The 13841-nt window shown below is 42.9% G+C and overlaps 1 protein-coding gene across 4 annotated transcripts in view; it reads right to left on the bottom strand.

Moving 5' to 3' along the window:
• Positions 1-204: 204 nt before the first annotated feature.
• The window catches only part of LOC135921888 (uncharacterized), a 91580-nt gene continuing 77943 nt past the window's right edge, over positions 205-13841 (bottom strand). For 2 of the 4 annotated variants that reach the window (XM_070524428.1, XM_070524427.1), the window contains exons 8-12: positions 13541-13656; positions 11109-11247; positions 8190-8363; positions 5275-5400; positions 205-503 (exon numbers count right to left, since the gene is read on the bottom strand). In XM_070524428.1, coding sequence (XP_070380529.1) covers positions 300-503; positions 5275-5400; positions 8190-8363; positions 11109-11247; positions 13541-13656 — 759 coding nt within the window. In that variant the 3' untranslated portion in view covers positions 205-299. The remainder of the gene's footprint in view (positions 504-5274; positions 5401-8189; positions 8364-11108; positions 11248-13540; positions 13657-13841) is intronic. The other 2 variants (XM_070524429.1, XM_070524430.1) reach the window with 2 other exon arrangements.

Here is a 13841-nt window from a genome sequence, read left to right on the forward strand (position 1 = left end):
GTATGTAATAAAAACCGTTTCAGGGCATTGCGACCGAACAAGCAGTCGAAACATGTTACCAGAGATGCTACTGCGCTTCATGGATCCGGCAACGCGTTAATTCGTATATGAGAATACCTTTTGGAGACGCTTAAACGTTCTGTATAAATCATACCTTGCGAAAAAGGCAAGTAAAGAACGATGCAGGCACACAGACAGCGCAGCAAGTATTTGCCAATTTTTTTCTGATCGCTCCACAGAGAATTGACGAAGTTGGAGGGCGTCGGAAGTGCGCATCTCTCGGGCCTCCCACGCACCGGTCACGTGGCCAGGTTCACGCAGTCTGCCGTGTCCGCCGTGGTCCTGTACCTCGTCCTGAAGAAGTTCAGGATGTTGCGGACCAGGTGCAGTCTTGAGAACGGCCCGTCCTTCGATCCGCACGTGTTGGAGAAGTCGGCGTAGTCGAGGTCGTAAACCGCGATCCCGAATTTCATGGAGGTATCTTGCGCCTTCATTGTGCACAGCTGTCGAAGAGCGCGTAGAACAAGGGCAGTGTTAGTTTGACACTACGATAACACGGCCCAAAAATCGAGAAAAGAATTTGCGGTATATCTGACGTGTTGTCGCGTCGATAGCGAAACCCGTTATCGGGATGACAGCATTGGTTGACTGCATAAATATAGTCGCTCCTACAAAGAAGCTTCATAGTTGCATTAGTCAATTATCTTTCAGTGACTCGCTGCAGAAATTTACTACAGAAATGTTTAATGTACAGCAATTTTTGTAATTTATGACAGACACATGGCATGTAAACAACCATTTTGCACGTGACAGCAGTAATACTTAGTAAATAAATGAAAGCGACTCTCATTACTACGACTTAAAATATTGTGCTATCCTTGGGGTCAAAAGAGAATTTCTATTTCGCCAGTTTCAGTTTATTTGAGATTTTATTTACGCCGAACCTGCGTTCTAACTGCAACGGTAGTGAGATCGCGTGTATCGGAAAAATAATACGGCGTGTCTTTTTATCGTAAACAATTTTTTTATTCACCCATGGCACATTGCACAATTATATTTCTTGAAATAGATTACTGTCAGAGACGGACATTACTCCCATGATAAATAAAACTTAATATGTCACTAATTAAAAAGTTTTCCTGACTATCTTTAAACTAATTAGAGTGCATATTGTTGTCAATTAATTGTAGTGGTGACACCAAAAGACATATGCACTTAAAAAAAATTATGAGGATGATGCCGGTTTCCAGACATGTGGTCCCGAAATTTGCGATGAAATGCACCACTGGTGTTCCAATAACTTTGAGTATCAAGTTATTATACGGCGCTATGAAAAAACAGTTAGTGGAAGGGAACTTCATTTTTACTGCAGGATTGACAGCACTTATCTCAATACTCATTCAGTGTTTAGGAAAATATTGCTGGAGCGTAATTCGGGCGTTAGTCCAGACTACCCTGTAAGTACGGCCTCCGAGATAAGGTGCCAGATCCCACCAAGACCCACGCGCTTGTCGTTGGGAGCTGCATGTGCCAACCTCAAAGCTAGAGCGCAAGTTTGGAGCTTGTTAGTAAGTGGTGTTTATCAGGACGTGTTTCCTGGCTTTGCAATCGTTTTGGTGCGTGCAGCCTCCAAAACCATAGCCTGCGAGATTGGTTCTTCACTAAAAGAAAGCGGTCGTGGATGCCAGATTTGGACACCCAGATGGGTGTCCAAATCCAAATTTGGGCCATGTTTTGCGCCACACACAGACTATGCAGATAGTCTTAAGTGCATGTATTTCGGCAGGCCACAACAGGGAAATATACTGTACAACGAATGAGAAGGACGCTTCGAGAACTTGCGGTTACAGCAGCATACGAGTTCAGAGCTCCGTCTTCAAGTCTGTTTACTTCTTCCGTCCTCTGCCAGGAAATGGCAAAGACGACCCGTCCCAGTTGGGACAGCGGTATGATTTACTACTTTTGTGAAAGAAAAAAAATACCGCATAAATTGGTGATAATTATACATTGACGATGAATACTAATATTTGAGAAGGGGGCATGCTAGTTCATCTTGACACGATATGATATAAGCGCAAAGAAACACGTCGACAAACGAAGCTAGCTTCTACCGTGTGTCCGCCTGTTTCTTTGCGTTCCATTTGACTAGCATCTGGTCATAACAGAGTCAGTGCACCGGTTAAGGGCGACTTCTACTCAATCCACACGGCCTCCCGCACGCGTGCGGACGTGCGGGAATTGCACATGCAGCGCACAGATGTACAGCTTTCTTTGCACTGGCTCGGCATGAGCAGTGCAAACCTAAATTTATGCGCCTCGGGGCGAAATGTGCAGTTTTCCCCACGTTTGCACACGCGCAGAGGGAGTGCGGGAAGCCGTGCGGATGGAGCGTGAGCAGTTCCCAATCAGAACGGGTGCTATGGTAGTCGATAAAAACGATTCTGTCTAGTTTATACTATTTAGATAGGAGCTCCCGAGCCTTAGCTTTCAAGAAGAAGCCTTCTATGTCGGCTTTAACTAAGAGTTCCCTTATTGAGATGCGTGTGAAACGTGTAAATGCTCTTACTAAAATACCCTAGAAGCGATTTCAACAAAATTCATTGCATTTATTGGAACACTTTCACTTTATCAGCTCTAAGACGCAGGATTTTGATTTAACAGAACTAGCTTAGCGCAACCAGGATGAGGACCAGGGAAAAATGCATGAACGCATAGACACCGTTGTGTCGTGTTTTGTGTTCATCTGCGTTTCTTGCGCGGCGCTTGTATTCCAAGTTGGCCCAACAAGAGTGCATTGCAACACAAGCCGATGTGGCTTAGGAGGAAGCTTGAGACTGAAGACACAACAAACCTAACCAAGTTCACTACAGCGGCTGCCGAGAAAACCAATTTATCCGTTACCATATATATATATATATATATATATATATATATATATATATATATATATATATATATATATATATATATATATATATATATATATATATATATAGGTTTTCTTGGCAGCCGCTGTACTGAACTTGGTTAGGTTTGTTGTGGCTCAAAAAAAGATTTTGACTCTGGGAAGGTTTTTTATTTAGACTACAGACTTTACAACAAATATTCTTCGAAGTTGTAATTTTAAGAAACCCTAACACTCAAGTTCACAACCATAACTAAGCGATGAAGAAGGATATCACAATTATTAAGCCAGCACTTAACCATATATCTAAAGCGAGCAAACTGATGCAGTGGACACTGCTCTGAAATACATCAATCAATTGTGAGTGGGACTTCGGTAAAGCCTATAGTAACAATTTAATATAATATTTATATGCCCAATTTGTCTGTTTGGCATACTTCAACGATGCGGTTTCCTGAACCGAGCAGTTATTGCAGATATCGATATCGCACAAACAAATTGCACGATGCATGTTTTTCGTCTAGGGGCACTGATTCTTGAACCTCGCGCTTCAACTTTTCCTAAGTTTATCAACGTTCTGGAACTTTTTGTTAAATACTACAGACTATACCGTATTTCTGCTTCTTGCAATTACCATAATTTAGGTTTACCTGTGGAATGCAACAAATTTTTCATATCCCTCAAGGAGTTGTCTCATAACAGCCTTGTTGCGTTTACAGCATTTCAGACTTATGGTATTTCCCTCTAGGTCCGCCTTCTGTGTACTTGTTACCATACACAGTGCTATGTTTGAAATGAATAAACAAACGTGCATTTGAATAGGTAAATCAAAATTGGCGTTGACGTAAGCCTTCCTTCTAAGCCTACGAGGTTTCTAAAAACAACATAAAAATTGGCGTTGACGTAAACCTTCCTTCTAAGCCTACGAGGTTTCTAAAAACAACATCAAAAAAGAAAGAAAACTCGAAGCACATTGTTTACAAATGCATAACCCAGCACCAAAAACTTAAGTTCAATCTCAATGAAAACTTCACTGATAAATCGTCTACACTAGCATGGCGCTATTTGGCCATGTCTATCACTTGCGCCACTAAAATGCATGCCATTATCAAAAACTGATAAAACGTTAAGTTGCATCTGTTAGAGCATCTCAAGTGGACAAATTTTCTATATAATTTTATAAGGTTACTTGAGATAATTGATCTGTTTAGAGAGGTATTACAAAAGCGTAACATGCAAATTGGTGGCATATTTCAGAGGTTCGCACAATAAATCAATTTCTGTCGCTTCATGTATCTCAACAAGGGCAGTTTATAGAATTAAATATTGTTATTAACCGCCGAGTTATTTGAATGCTCAAGTATAGCTTTAATCATGCAATATTGAAACTCCTTTCCTTAAAAGTTGATGGTGAACATCAGAAAGCTACTTACAGTCCGTATATTTAGATTTTTTTTAAGTGCAGCAAGCAATCAAATTTGGTACAGTGGGAAATTATGAATTATTTCTCCATTGCCACGCATTAAAATAGGTACTGGCAGGGTAAAGCTATCGCTTAAGAGGAAGCTTTAGCTCGGGTGCTCCTATTTAAATACATGTAAAAGGACAATTCATTTTTCTCAGCAACCACTGCACCAAATTTGATGAGATTTATTGCAATTAAAAAAAACTTAAAATCTAGTGACTGTTGGTTTCGAATTTTTGATTAATGTCTAATTTTTCATAAAAAATGGCAAAAATTCAAAATTTTCAAAAAGCGACACAATAATGTTTATAACTCTGTAAATCAACAACAATAATGATAATACAATTCCGTGAGTTGCATCTGGTAGTACATCTAAAGCAGACAAAATTTATGTGTTACACATGAACCTCAAAAATTGGAGTAATATGGAAATACAGCTTCTGCATAACCCTTGTAAACAACGTAACAATTCACATAAGATATAAAATGACGTATCGAATTTGTCCGCTTCGAATGATCTAATGGATTCTGTTTACAGAACCGCAATATCTGCACCTGATGCAGAGCTATGAATTTGTAAACATCATGCTTCTATATTTTTAAACTTTCGAATATTTGAAAATCTTTTTAACAATATTCAGGACCAAAATGAAAATTCCCCTTCCAACAGTCACTAGAATTTAACTTTCTCTCTCAAATGCAACAAATTTCATTGAAATCAGTCCAGGGGTTATCTCAGAAACACGTTTTTTCGTTTTACATGCATTTGAATAGGCCGCGTCGGAGTTGGGCCCGAGCTAAAGCTTCCTCTTAATGCCACACGCTCACAGAGCGTTCAGCTCCTGTTGATATCTCTATATCTGTATGTTGCCAGTGAATTTAGCCGTTGTGTGGTGGATCGCACCTTCTTGCAGAGTCCCACTCGGTCGTCGTAAGAGAAGACTTCAGGCTTGACGGCGTGGAGAATTCGAGTCGCGTCCACCTGAGAATCGTAGATTGGCGCCGTTTTGAATCCTGGATTCTTGCACACCTGTCACGTGAGGAGCGCAAAAAAAAAATAACGCCGCTAAAACGCAATGGCTTAAGCCACGAACATTTGCATAGGAGCAACTTAGAGACCACAATATATGAAAATGATCTCACTAAGGTCTCCAATACCTAAGGATCTGTTCGGACAGCTATATAGCCAGCGGTTTAGTCAAAAGCCCAGTGTGAATCGTCAAAAGAGATCTCCGACGATGTTCTGAAATACGGCAGCCACATTTCTGTGGCAAGGCCTTTTTTTTTTTTTTTTTTTGCGACGACGGGTGGAGTTTTCGGCGCCCATGGCTGAAGCATGCAGGTTGTAGTGGCTGAGTCACCCGCAGCGGGCAGCCCAGTAGCTTTCGCGTTGCGCTGCAAAAGCTCCTGGTTGCCGGTTCGATCCAGACCAAGGCGGCGGCATTCACACGGGGCAATAGTGCAAAGAAAGTTAGCACACTTGTATTTAGATTCATGCTAGAGAATCTCGCGTGCTCGGAGTTGTTTCGGACTCCCCCGCTACGGATTCCCTCGTAATGAAATCGCGTTTTCGGCACCAAAAAATAAACGTAATTTTTTTTTTGTCGCCTGAGCTTGGGCAGTTTTGGTTATGCGTCACATGCTCGCCACACCTTTCCTTAATTTCTCTTATCTGTTTCGCTCACAAAGTATAATCGACTGTCACAAAATGCATTGCTTAGACGGTATTATTCCAAGGCAATGTGTACTAAAATGTAAAAACTTCAATCTGCTCATTTGATCCTCTGTGCATTTTCTACAGTGAGACCTCGTAATTACATTAATGAACTTTACACTTAGTTGCGTTTCTTCATAGGATCGAATCACCGTCCAAACTACGCGTGGTATCTTAAGGAGCGCTAAAGGGTAATACTGCATCAGTTTATATCAACAAATAATTATTGGAAACGCTGATTTCGTTGATTTTCAGGTAATAAGTTATTGTTAGAAGAGAAAATGACGGTCAGAATTTTATTGTTTTTTTTTATTATTTTAATTTCGCACCGAAACACCGCGGCTGGTAGTTTGGTGCGATGTCACGGATTGCTACGTGTTTTTTGCATTTCCTCTGTTACGGTTCAGTTAAATGCAGTTGAAGTTGGCTACGTTCAGTTTATGGCTGTTTTAGAATGCGCTATATTATATTTTTACCAATAAAAGTTTAACTAGGCCTGAGCATACGGCGTCCTAATATGACGTCACGGCGGTCTAGTGCTAAAACTTCCAAGACTGCATCGCCAACCGTCTTTGGTTTTTAATCGTTTTCGGGCTTACCGAGCGTCTTCTCGCAGCAAGAGGGGCTTTGTTGGTATTGGGGAAGGATCACTTACAAACACAGCTGAAACTGCTTCTCTCTTTAATGTCACTTTAATTATAGGCTGCAGGCCTGTTCGAGGAACGATGAACTATTTATTCGTCATTGCTGATAGAACGCAGCACATCGGACAGATCGTCAGAAAGGGTATGTAGTGCGCACGGTGAAGTGGTCTCGTGTGGTCGTGCTACACGCGACCGTGGGCATGGTGTGTTCGGCATTGGGTATTGTGTGTTCGCAGTACACATTGCTCTCTTCATTCCTTGCCACTACTGCACAGGATTAGCGTACTCCCAAAGTGTACACTAGAACAGGGTAGTGTATACACTAGTCAAATTGCACACATATAGGCCCTCTTTGAAGGGAAGGCGTACTTGAGGATGGCGTGGTATTGAGCTTGTTGGTAAAAGAAGCTTTAAAGTTTCAATAACAGCACGAGGACAGCAGAAGGGACAGAAGAGAGAACAGGGCACTCTGTTCTCTCCTCTGTCTCCTCTGCTGTCCTTGCGCTTTTATTGAAACATTCATGCAGGCGTACTTGTTCCTCATTTCGACAAACTTTAGTTGGGGATATACTTTGGCGATTTCACGTGCGCCATTTTGTCGTCTTATGCACAGCTTGCACCTTCCTGCTAGAGATAAGCGGATCGAGATAAAGCGCAGCGTTTCACCGTGCCGGCTGGGCAACGATGTGTGGCGTTCTCTGCGACGCCAGTGCATATCCCTTTCTCTTACGTGTCTGTGCTTGGTCTCGGTGCAGAGTACACACTTCCTTTAGCCTGCATGTGCCGTAATTGCTCGAACATAATAAGCGCATTTTTTTTCAGGATGCATTTGCTAAGGAGGGCATGCACGTTCGATTAGTGACCATTTGCGACGTTAAGTGTTAGTGAGAAGTTCTCGTCATCAGCATTAAAAAAAAATCTGTATTGAAGCGCAACCAACACGTTGCAGCACTCCTACAAGCCATGATCGCTTCGTGCCCATGCCGCGAATTCGCCATGCTAGGTGCATATAATGCCTATATCCTATAGGGGCCATATTTAGGCTATATCAGTCTGCAACACATTTAACAAGTGTGGTAGCTCAAATGTCGCAGGTGACACAAAATATGAGATTATATGTACGGTTGATACTGACAGGAATAAGAAGTGTTCCGGCAGGGACACGAGCGGTGCCCAATTTTCTGCAGCTCGCCTACAATTATTCTTTGTGTAAACCTAAAAGGCATTACTCTCGCTTACAGTTAAACGCAGCCGAGTGAATGATCGAGGACGTAGCATTCATAATTTTTTCACGTATGAACACCGTGTCATGTTTTGCGATCGAGGACAACGCACTTTTATTTTTCATTTCTGGACGTGAAAATAGGGCTCACGGTGTAATCCCGTAATTGCGGCAATTCTGTGGTGCAGCGAGTCTTAACGAGGCTAGTGGCGGTGACGATTATGCTCGATCTGGCTCACCTCGGCGTAGGTGGCGAACGAATCGGCGGTTTCGTTGGTCAGGCACGGCGTGAAGAAATCGTACATATTTGGCACCGTGGACACCGTCAAACGACCCTTCAAGGTCACTGATAATGCGAACTTCAGCGCCAAACCTGGCACCGACAGCTTCTTGAAGGTCTCAAACCCCGCTGTCTGCGCCAAACAACGCAAAGGCAGGCCGTGAACCCGAGGAACGGACAATCGTTAGAAATGCTCAGAAAGCTCTTTCACCAAAGTTTTAATAGAACTGTTGCAGCACAGCTGCGTTCTTCTCAAGCACCCCTACCGGCACTGGTCGCTCATGATATTTGCGTTCATAAGACCTCAAGGGTTCCCCCCCCCCTCTTTTTTTGTTAGAATGTTCTCGCAGTATTATTAGCATTTTTCTCTATATAAGCTTTTGCAATTGACACGCATCGCTCGTCCAGTGAACTCTCTGAGCGATTCTTGCGTGCTTGCCCGCAGCTTCAAATGAATAATTTCCAACTTGTAGATGCTTATCCACTTCAACGTCAGTGCCCGAACACACTTTTTGTTTAGCTCATCATAACACGTGATTCTACTGCGACTGCCTAAGTCATTAAAGGAGTAATGACGTCGTATTTTCATGACGTCAGGCTTCTGCTCACAAACCAGGGGACTCTTCATTACCGGGAGTGCGATTGTGAGCCTGTTTTATAGGACTGCAAGGTGGTCGCCAGGCTCCCCCAACGAGGTGACAAGATAAATTATTGAGGCGGTAGAAATTAAACACCTGGGAATGGAATGCGTGAGTTCTCATTCAATAGAGCTAACAAAACAAAAGGAGCTAGATTATGTATCGAAAGGCCCGCGGCAATAAATTACCATTTCTTCGCCTGTGCGTGTCACGTACCGTTCGTACAATCGACTTTTTTTTTTCAAAGTTCTTTCTTGTGTTCTGTCATTTTGGGACCAACCGAAGTACTTGTACGTCGTCTGTGAATAAATTTCACTGTGATCGCTAATGAAATTTCAGCAGAAAGCTTGCGCTTGTGTCGGTGGTGTCTCTTTTCGACATCCCCTAGTTTGTGCCCAAGAACCTGCCTTCGTGGAATGCTACAAACTCGTCCACGTACACCAGAACCTTTCTCACGTGGTATTTGGAACTCTTCTTACTTTCAGCCTTAAACGAAGTTTCGGCAACTTGAAACCTCAGAAAAAAAATACTTGCAAGCCTCAGGCTGACCTTCCTAGTTTAATACAATTGCTTTTCTACTCCAAGCTTTGGTTTTGTTTCCTAGGAGGTGACTGTCATAACGTCATGACACAGAGCGTGGTCAGGTGGCTGCAGGGCATCGCGATGTTTTGGGCTCTGGCTCACTCTGTCGTCTATTATGTCGCTACTTGTTGTGAAGCCGTATGTACCAACAAAAGAAAGTGATCATTTCCGCTGACCGAGGTTCCTAACAGCGGTGCACAAATCAGAGGCTTCGTCGTAATCGCCGTTGTTAACTAGCGAGACGTCGCTGATTATCTTTTGAATACCTTAAGAGGGCACGTTGCAATTGCAGAATTCATGTCAATCAGTAGTCAAAGCATGACGTTTCGCTGGAGGCCCTCTGCCATGCATAATTTGCGATGAAACAGTACTCAAAATCTGTACTGAATTTCATTGCTGTTTCAGTTTAGATGTTTCCTCACTGCGCAACAAAACCAGCAACGAAGAGTTGACTGAAACGGTCATCATTTTCACGGCACATTTGGAGTCCGTATTTCTCCACACTGCTGCTAAAAATAAACGTTAGAGCACAAGGGTATGCATTAACTACTGGTTTAGTGCGCGCCGCTAAACAAAAGATTAGGAGAAACGCCCCGTTTCAGACCCCACGCATGGAAGCCTTGTTGACAATGTAATCTCAGGTTTTTTTTTTCTCTCTCTCTCTTTATTTCCTTAGCTTTCGTACCCGTCTTCATCTTCTTATATTTCTTTCCGACCAGACAATATTCATGAGACTCAGTTTCAAGAATATTCTTTTACTTTGGGATTTTTGCGTAACGCATTTCGTTAAACTCCATTTTATGGCTTCAAGTTTCCAATTATTCACTGTTGTCCTGCAATCTACCAGTCTGCCAGCTTTCTGAAGTGACGCATTCTTTCTCCCATCCCCCTCTCTGCCGTACACGGCTGCTGTCTGGCCGAGTAAAATGAGCCTATATAGGAGACAGTGCAATCAAAGGAGGCAACTTGGTGGGCTGGTTATGATACCTGCACTGAAACCCTTTGCAAGTGTTTCAATGCTGTTAGTAACACCACCAGATCCGTGTTGCACTTTTTAAATATGATTGTGCTCGGCAACCGCCTTTAGTTACGTGGGGACCGCTGTTATGAGCGCGCGCGCATCACTTGCTATTCCTTTCTCTCTTGTTTCTATTCCCCCTAACCCCTCTGTACGATAGAAGAGCGGTTGCAACCTGGCTATTCACCCTTCCTTTACCTTTTCGCTCTCGTAACGCGGATCGATACTGGAGGCAGTTTGGGGTCACAGCACCCTGCACGCGCCATGTCATCTAGCCTTAGAGTTTAGGAACTTCGTGTTAATCTGATATACCCCACAAGTGGAACTTAGTGTTACACGTCGTCCAGCTTACGTTGGCCGATCAGTGCTGCGACTCCAACCGATTCAAAAGCTATTGTATCCATAGGAAAGTAGTTGAACTCTTGAAGGTTAGATGTACATGATAAGGTCTTGCAAATGTAAATGACTGAACAAAAGCTATGTGTTCACAGCAGCATGTCATATCGGGACTCTCTGGGAGCAATCACTTGACAGAATCGTCCTCCGGGGGCTTCTGACCATTTCTTTTGTCTATGTACAATGCTATCTTTGTTAGATGATCTTCAACGATTTCCTCTGGTGTAAGATGCTTGACACTCACCATGTCGTGCTGGTAGCTGTATTCGGCGCCCGGAGGTCTCTGGAATAGCGTCGGTGGAACGATGCGACAGCTTTTTAACGAGTTGTCTCCTCGCGTGTAGTGTCCAAAACCGATGAACAGGTCAGGCTTAAACAAGGTCCTGCGCACGGGGGGCAGAGACCAACTTTACTTAAGCATTTCCAGCCTATAGTGGCGATTTCATTACATCTTTACAACTTTACATCTTGAGTATTTGGTGAGTGCTTCGCATTTCTCGACGACATCGATAACGCGCGCGTCGAATAAAAGAAAATAGTTTGTTAGGTTCCGTTAGGTTGAGTTACAAAACTATGGGGGTGTTCAATGTAGCCCAACCAGTATATGGGCGACGGAGACGAAGAGTAACAACACGAACAAACAAATCAGGTGCAAATGAAAATGTATTCAAGTGCAAAAAAATGCGATCGTCACCTTTATGTGTACATGTAAACTGCAGACTGGGAAACATAGCACAAAAAATTACAAAGGGACAAGCAGGAACACAGGACGAGCGCTTTTCCTGATTGTCCCTGTGTCATTTTTTGCGCTATGTTTCCGAGCCTGTATCTATCTCACCAACACGCCCAAACTTCTTCCCTGCTAACATGTAAACTGCATCGTCGGTTCCACGAAATATTGAAGGGTGGAGTTAATATATTGCTTGGAAGGTGCCACAGATCTCAACGTATTCACCATCCAAGAAGCGGAGTTTCTGGGACCAACGACCACGGAACACCGCTTGCGCTAGCGACTAAGTGCTATCGCATTCGTGCGGCACAAGGATGCAAAAATGCGATTTAGCGAACCCCAACGGCCACAAGCTGTAGTTGGGACACATGAAGTAGTTTCAGTACAAAGCATCGCAAATCAAACACGAACTGCACCTTACAAACTCACACTACTTGAATAGCATTCGCAGACTTGCCTGCTAAGGAATGGAACGCCAAATAATATAGTAGCCTTCGTGCATTGAAATGGCTTATGAAACCTACCGTATACCTTGAAAACCGTAGACGAAAATGGAGGCGCGTGTATTCCCCTTGGGTAACATGTGGACGACGCATAGTGGCTATTTTAGCAGGCCATTTACGTCACTACAAAAAAAAGCTTGCTAAATAGTCGCTACGAGTCCAAAAAAGCAACGTTGATGGGACCCAAATACCTCCTAAATTTCCCCTACTTCTTTCGTTAAGTTACCAACACCCACCGTGCTTGTCAAGCAGCGGTGCCGCCAAATGATAGCGTGAGGCGACAGACAGGGAGAACGGTTGTGACGGCATGTAATACTAGGCGCACGTGTGCAATGCTAGGGTCTCGACGTACTGCGCAACCGAATTAAGAGGAAGCTTTAGCTCGGGCCCAACTCCGACGCGGCCTATTCAAATACATGTAAAACGCAAAAACACTTTCTTGAGGTAACCCCTGGACTGATTTTGATGAAATTTGTTGTATTTGAGAAAGAAAGGCAAATTCTAGTTATTCTTGGAAGCGGTATTTCGATGTAAAGCCTGAATATTGTGAAAAATATTTTCAAAATCCAATATTTCGAAAAATATAGAAGCGTGAAGTTTATAAATTAATGGCTCTTCATCAAGAAGAGATATCGCGGTTCTGTAAAAGGAATCCATTAGATATTTCAAAGCGAACAAATTTGACATGTCAATTTTTATATCACGTGAATTCGTTACGTTGTGTACAAGGGTGCTGCAAAAGAAGTATTTACATATTACTGCCTCTTTTTGGATTCATGTGCAACATATCAATTTTGTCCGCTTTAGATGTACTATTAGATGCCACATAATTGTGATATCATATATCACTGCTAAGTTACGAAGTTGTAAACTTGATAGTTTTGTTTTCTCAAGATGTCCGATGTTTGCCAATTTTTAACAAATATATACCACCTAAATCAGAAAATATAAATTAACAGTCACTAGATTTTAGGTGTTTCTTTTAAACGCAACAGACCCCATCCAATTTGGTGCAGTGGTTGCCGAGAAAACCGAACTAACCTTTTACATCTATTTATATAGGAGAAGCCTAGCTATAGCCTCCTCTTAGATGCTTGTGGATTGCACAACGTGAAAAGACGGAGAAGTTAAACGCCAAAACGCATGAACAATTTGCAATTTCTTTTGTTTTTTCTCGTTAGGCTGCTGTTAACACCGTGTCTTTTTTTTTTTTTTTTGCAGGCAAAGATTGAATTTTCAGTGAACTTACTAAGTCAAGATAGGGGCCGAGAGGTGAAAAGCGACTGTTATATTAGAGCTCCATAAACAGGGGTAACGTACCTCAGACAGGCTGGACGATGTATCGATAGTCAAGACGATAGGCCCACCTACCTAAACGTCAGCCAGCCTGTCCGAGGTGCATTGTCCCTGTTTATAGGATTTTTTATCCTACAGTTAACTTACGTGAAATTTCGGATGTAGAGGTTAGCCCAGGCGTCGTCCGGAATACTTGCTGCGAAAACTGTGAAGATCTTGCGGCCTTGATTCATCTGTTCCGTAGAAAAACGGTCACGCAGGAGCTGCAATGAAATCGAATTGTTCTCACGCCATTGCACTTAGCATCATAAGGTCAACAACCTCAAGGGCTCTTCACAGTGAGCAGCCCGTGTACCCACGCGCACACAGGCTACGTGTATTTACATACACGTGGTCCGCGGGTTCCACGTGCTATATTGCACTTCATGCTCTTCCTATATCGTATATG

This window comes from Dermacentor albipictus, chromosome 8 (genome assembly GCF_038994185.2).
Source record: "Dermacentor albipictus isolate Rhodes 1998 colony chromosome 8, USDA_Dalb.pri_finalv2, whole genome shotgun sequence".
NCBI lineage: Eukaryota > Metazoa > Arthropoda > Arachnida > Ixodida > Ixodidae > Dermacentor > Dermacentor albipictus.